The sequence below is a fragment of the Myotis brandtii genome, unplaced genomic scaffold (genome assembly GCF_000412655.1).
Source record: "Myotis brandtii unplaced genomic scaffold, ASM41265v1 scaffold573, whole genome shotgun sequence".
Classification (NCBI taxonomy): domain Eukaryota; kingdom Metazoa; phylum Chordata; class Mammalia; order Chiroptera; family Vespertilionidae; genus Myotis; species Myotis brandtii.
The window spans coordinates 1,223,030-1,229,661 of record NW_005370145.1 but is presented as its reverse complement, the minus strand read 5'-3'; the positions used below and the strand labels follow the sequence as shown (position 1 = coordinate 1,229,661).

Below are 6,632 nucleotides of genomic sequence, written 5' to 3'. Positions count from 1 at the left end.
CGGCGGCAGCGGCGCCCGCACCGGGCGTGTTCAAGGACCAGCGCACTCTGGCTGGGGCGGGGACGGTGTGGCCAGGTAAGCGGGGTGACCGGCCAGCTGGAGTCCCAGCGCCACCTGGCGGTCAACGATAGCACCTGTCCTTTGGGGAATAATGGAGTGTCCGCTGCCCGGGCGCTCAGGAGTGAAGGGACAGGGGTCCCCTGGGGCCGTTCGTTTTCCCAGCAGCCACTGGAGCAGTCCGACCGTGAGCAGTCCCCGCCACTCGCCGGGGAACGATCCTCCCCAGAGGACGCAGCTGCAGAACCCAGAGCTCCGAAAAAAGGACCCAGGACCTTGAAAAGGGAGTTTTGTAGTCCTTCGCAGTTCCCCTCCCCGCCGAGAGGTGGCACTAGTCATCAATTTCCCCCCAGTTTCCTCTTCTCGTTCAAACTCCGCGCCTCTCTCGCTCTAGACCTCGGTCTCGCGAGAGCTCTCGTGAACTTACAGAACCGGAAACAGCGTGTGGGTCTCTTCCCTCTTGCGGCCATCGTAGGAGCGCCAGCGGGTGAGGATATGCGGGGAAAGCGCGTGTAATCCGCAGCCATCCGTGGTTGGGCGCGGGGGCTCTTGACTTCGGGATCCCCAATACTCTCTCAGCGGCCGAGTAGCAGCTAGGGAGAGGGTCCAAGATGGTTTCCGCCTGTTTTCCCACTAGCTCCGGGGCCGTCTGGCCCGGGAAGGGAAAGAGGATTTTGGGATTCGGAAACGGGAGCTGGAGGGAGAGGGCCTGTGGATATGGAGTCAGGCCCAGGCAGTGTAGTTTCTAAAGAATGGTCTCGAAATAACTGTTAGCAAAGCCACGGAATTTCAAGCCGCGCCCGCCCACTGGAAGGTATTTGGGCCTGAGATCTGCATTTTCCCGGTTCCGGGTGGGTGGCCTGGTTCATTCTGGAGGGAGCCGAGTGTGTTCATCAAGCCCGTGTAAGGTTATCGCTGGTTGGTGTTTCTCAAACGTGATGTTTGAAGAACTGAGTTGTCAGCTTTGCCCTAATGCATTAGAAATGAAAGCCCTGTCGCAGGACTTAAGGAGTTGGAGAGTGTAAACAAGAAATTTAATAACAAACAATTGTGTTACTAATGGAAAATATTTTATTGCATAAACAAATGTTGGAATTGTATCAGTAAAGCAAAATATTTAGAATTTCAAGCCTCAGTCGATGGCCCGTTGAGTTAAGTAGTTTGTGATGGAGTTAACCGGACAGTTTCTGTGAGCATTCTCAACTTTCAGGGTGAAATGGTTGCTGTTACTTGTTTGGAAAGTGACTGGGGTTTTGGTCATTTACCCCCCCCCCCCTTTTTTTTTAACTTTTTATTTAGTCAAAATGAAGTTCAACCCCTTTGTGACTTCTGACCGGAGCAAGAACCGTAAAAGGCATTTCAATGCACCTTCCCACATTCGAAGGAAGATCATGTCGTCTCCTCTTTCCAAGGAGCTGAGACAGAAATACAATGTTCGGTCCATGCCCATCCGAAAGGATGACGAGGTTCAGGTATGTGCTGTGTTGGGGTCACTTGGCCTAGAAAAGGGGCTGCGTCCTGAGAGAGGCATCGCAGACAGTTGTTCCCGAACAGGATCACAGAAGCCGAGCCAGGGACGGAAAACGAACAAAAGGGATGCCGCCTTTCACTCTGTGGTGAAAGTCAGTGGACCCACGCATCAGGTCCAGCCATGGTTCAACAGAAGAGCAAGAAAGATAGTTCAGAACTAGAACATTTGGGTTTATCTTTTTCTCGCTATGTTTGGCCATGGAAGAGGCTTTTGAGGACCCGTAAACAGTCTTTGAATCACAATCCAGATACCTGTCACCCCAATAAATTTAATGATTTTTTTAAATTCAGAGGTTCTAATCTAACAGAACCATGGCTTCATGTGATTGATTGAGTTTGCTAGAAAATTATGTGTCAAATCTATGCAAGTGGAAATTGCTATGAATGTTTCTTTCTTAGCAGTAACCTGCAGCAAGGCTTTACGCAGTCTCTAAAGTGGCTTGTGTGTGGGCAATAATATTTCATGAGGATAGCGCCCAGCCAAGTAAATGAAACTGGTTCCCAAATAGTGGTAGGGATTGAGAACAGCCATCGGCAGGTGCAAACAGTGCCATTAGCTTTGGGAGTCAGCCTTCTGCTTTCAGCATCTCTTAATGCAAGAAAGTGTGCAGTTGGAAAGACGCGTCTGTCCAGAAGCACTTTGGGTTGCCTCCTGACAAGCTGGGGGTTCCTGGGTAGAATAGACTGTGTCAGTTAACCTTTGGGCAAGAAGTGGTTTGTTTCCTTAAATACTTGCTGCTGCTGCCCACCCTTTGGCTGGCACTAGGTTGGACACTTTAATGGGTTGTGAATTACTATACGTGTTCCTACTGCTCCCTTTGAGATGGAATAACAATTTCCTTGTTTTCCACTTGCTACAAATAGCCAGGGGCTTTTAACAAGCCCGCCACTATTGGTGAACCATCAGTCACAAGGGTGCACAGTCCATCACTGTAGATTTCTCTGGCGGTGTGGTTTATTTGCAGATTAATTAAAGCTAGAGATAGAATTACTAGCTCATTTCTATTTAAAGCTTTCAAAATGGAGAGGTCCTATAGATCTGATAAGAGTAGAAGTACTAAAATTATAGATTAATAAGAATAAAGTAACTACTGTACTCACAATAGTTTAAATTTGGAATCAAGTTAATTTGATAAATGCTCATTCATACAGTTTGCAAGTAGATATAAAATTTAGAGTGATTAATGTTTACAAGATTCCTAGTTTCTGATTTACAAGGTTAATTTTGTTTTTTATCTACATATTTCTGTTATTTTTTGAATCTGCACTCAGGTTGTTCGAGGACATTACAAAGGGCAGCAAATTGGCAAAGTAGTCCAGGTTTACAGGAAGAAATACGTCATCTACATTGAACGAGTGCAACGGGAGAAAGCTAATGGGACAACTGTTCACGTGGGCATTCACCCCAGCAAGGTAGGTGTTTTTGAGAAATCGTGAGAGGGGAGAAGGGCATGAAAGCTATTGCTGCCAAATGTGAGTGCTTGTTTATAGAGCAGTCCCATGGAGATAAGTTTTAGATGTGAATTGAGTATTCTAATAATATCAAGGTCTTTAATCATCATTATATGTGTGTATTTAAAGTACTTTTTCCTCAAAAGCTTAGTAACCTCATTGGTCAATAATAACAATGAACAGATCTTAAAATGTAGGAAGTGGGGTAATTTTTACATGAAATAGAGCTTATACCCTGCTTGCTTTGGTGTATTAAACAGTTGAATGAGCAGCAAGGCAGCTTTACAACCCTGCAAAGTAGCTACTAAGCCCTTTGCAAGATTTTAAGTTGGAACCACAAATCTAAATTGTACACTGCAGAAAAGTCAAAAGACTATATGGTAAAACACCTGCATATCTTTCACCTACAATTCACTATTAGCATTTTGCCATGTTCTTTACCCCTGGATTACGAGTGTCATGATACTGCTTCAGTTTGTGCCTTTGTAGTCATTTCTTATTCCAGTCTTAGGACTTGCAGATGATTCCAACCTAGACCTCCAATCCAGTTGTCTATTTTTCAACTTGGGTATCTAATTGTTATCTAAAACCTGACATGTTCAAATTCCTGATGTTATCCTTAACCTCACAGTTTGCCACCATCACAGTGTATAACAGCTCTATGCTCCTAATTGCTCAGGCCAAAGTGTCATTTTTTAAAATATATTTTATTGTTGTTTTTTTTACAGAGAGGAAGGGAGAGGAATAGAGAAACATCGATGAGAGAGAAACATCAATCAGTTGCCTCCTGCACACCTCCCACTGGGGATATGCCCGCAACCAAGGCACATGCCCTTGACCGGAATCGAACCTGGGACCTTTCGGTCCACAGGCCAATGCTCTATCCACTGAGCCAAACCGGTTAGGGCCAAAGTGTCATTTTTTTATTATATGCCCCACATTGATCAATAAGACCTGTTGACTGCTGTATGTTATATACAGAATCCTGTCTGCTTGTTAACCGTCAGAGTGACCTATAAGACCATACCTGATCACCCCTCACAAGCCACTTCATGTCATCTTCCATTCTCCATGTGTCTACTTGCCTTGCTGTTCCTACAACCATGCTGTTCAGAGTGTATCCACTGGTTAGCAGGGTAACCTGGCAACTTGATAGAATTGCAAATTCTGCTCCCACTTCTACTGACAATTTGTGGATGGGACCCAGGGAGCTGTTTTAACAAGCCTTCCAGTGGATTCTTAGACACGAGTTTGAGAAATGCACACCTACAAAACTTCAGTCCTCCTGCCTCTGGACCTTTGTACTTGCTGTTATCTGTGGGGCGCTTCTCTACCCAGATAACTTTTACCCCTTCTTTTACTGGTGTCTTGTTCAAATGTAGCCCTGTCAGTAGCGCCTCACCTGATTACCCTATGTGATTTCGCACCTGTTCTCCATCATTCCATCTCCCCGAACTAGAATAGAAGTTCCATGATGGCAGAGATGTTCTTTTGGTCGCCATGCTATATTTCCAGAGCTAGTTCCGTGCTCTCTTCCCTCTTACCTCACCTTTCTTCATAAGACTAAAATTGATCATAGTCTAGAGGTCTTTAGTGATGAGTTGAAAGAAGATCTGTACTATAACTTTGAAGATTTTACAGGTTGAAGCATGAGTGCAGGCTTTCCAATGTTATGGCTCTAAAATTGGTATAGAAACAAAACTAAGATTTGGTTAGCTTGTAAAACTAGAATGAGAGGAGTGGATGGTATATTCTGCAATAGAAAAAGAAGCAGATTTTCTAATAAGGCACAGAAGAGGAAACGAGAAATTCACTGACATCACATTGCCTCTTTGTTGGTAGAACATGAGTGAATGTTTAATGGGTTTGATTTGGGAGCTGAAGAATCATTTTTTGGCACTTTTGAGTTCATCATTTCATGTTTTGGTGTTTATTACCTAGGTTTGGTAAATGCAATTGAATATTGGGCCTTCCCATGTGATCTGTGTTGTTTAGAAGTGTCTTTATTTTTCTGCAGGTGGTTATCACTAGACTAAAGCTGGACAAAGACCGCAAAAAGATTCTTGAACGTAAAGCCAAATCTCGCCAAGTAGGAAAGGAAAAGGGAAAATACAAGGAAGAAACAATTGAGAAGATGCAGGAATAAAGTAATATTATATACAACTTTCATTAAAAACTTAAAATGAAGAGCCTTTGTTTTATGTATGGTAATTTGGGATACTACTTGGTTTCCAGTGGGTCAGTTTTCAGGGAAGTTCAGGTGACATTTGCTGTCTGGATGGAGGCCACACCCCTACTTTGTGGCTTTCTAACAATTTTCTGCAATAAGAAGAGTGGTTGTTCTTGTTTTTATAGCAGACAGCAGCATTAGGGAGTGCATCATGGCTCATTGTGAAGAAGGCCTAGGTGAAAAGCTAGTTGGGAACACTGCCCCTCGAACCTGTCTTACTGCCTTCCTCCTAATGTGAACAGCATGTTTGTTTGTTTTTTCATTTTTTTGTATGAAAGTTTTATATAGCCGTTGTATAGAAAGTTTTAGACTAGAGTTGCTGTGACTTGCCAGTAGCATCTAGACCACTGCTTCAAGTTCTGATACACTGAGAGCCTCAATTTCTATGGAATACCTGAGGGCCTTCTTCACTATCTTGTTGTTTTTTTTTTAATATATATTTTTTATTGATGTTTTACAGAGAGGAAGGGAGAGGGATAGAGAGCTAGAAACATCGATGAGAGAGAAACATCGATTCAGCTGCCTCCTGCACACACCCTACTGGAGATGTGCCCGCAACCAAGGTACACGCCCTTGACCGGAATCGAACCTGGGACCCTTCAGTCCGCAGGCCGACGCTCTATCCACTGAGCTACACCGGTTAGGGCTTCACTATCTTGTTTTATGCACTGGTGCTGGGTGAGTGCCACAAAGTGCTCATCTAAAATGCAGGTTCTCAAAGGATTAGGTAAAATGGTGTACGTTGTTGACAACATAGGCACCCCTGCCCTTACTCCACATTAAGAATCCAGTGATGAATGCAGCTCTCCCTGCCCGCCGCTCTAAGAAGGCTTTACAGCAACGTAAGGAAACAGGCAGCCAATTGACACCTTTATAGACCCCTGTATCACTAACCGCTGCTTCTGCAGGGCACGGAGCAGCCTACGGTCTGGGCAGAACTCTATTCCCAACGAGAATAGATTCCCTCCCGCCCGTGCTTCTGAGGGTAGCCCCTGGCGGCGGGGCTTCCTGTTGGCGCAGAGCCATTTCTGCCCGCGGGCCCTTGGGCGGGCGGGGCCGGAGGTGAGGCGCCGAGTGGGGGCTGGACAAGGACTTGTGGGTGGAAGGGCTCCGGACTCTGGCTCCTGAGTCAGGTCCTGACGCATCCTTTTCCACTTCCGGGCCTGCCTCCTCTGCAAAATGAGGACGGATTTGGTCTCCGGCTCTTGACTCCCACCCCTGCCCGCTCATTCATTTCAGCCCTGAGCTGGCCGCCCTCTGAGGAGTGGGCGGGGGCGCCGATTAGCCGGCCCAAAGGTGTGGAGCCGGCACGGTAGAAGCGCGAAGTCAGGATAAAGGTAGCCGAAGAAGGGACCCCTGAATC

General features: G+C 45.7%; 1 protein-coding gene across 1 annotated transcript; it reads left to right on the top strand.

Moving 5' to 3' along the window:
• Positions 1-442: 442 nt before the first annotated feature.
• Positions 443-5,226, top strand: RPL26 (ribosomal protein L26). The gene is made up of 4 exons (XM_005878795.2): positions 443-544; positions 1,357-1,529; positions 2,860-3,000; positions 5,057-5,226. Exons 2-4 carry the CDS (start codon positions 1,362-1,364, stop codon positions 5,183-5,185), a joined length of 438 nt encoding a protein of 145 aa, XP_005878857.1. The 5' UTR covers positions 443-544; positions 1,357-1,361; the 3' UTR covers positions 5,186-5,226.
• Positions 5,227-6,632: the final 1,406 nt, after the last annotated feature.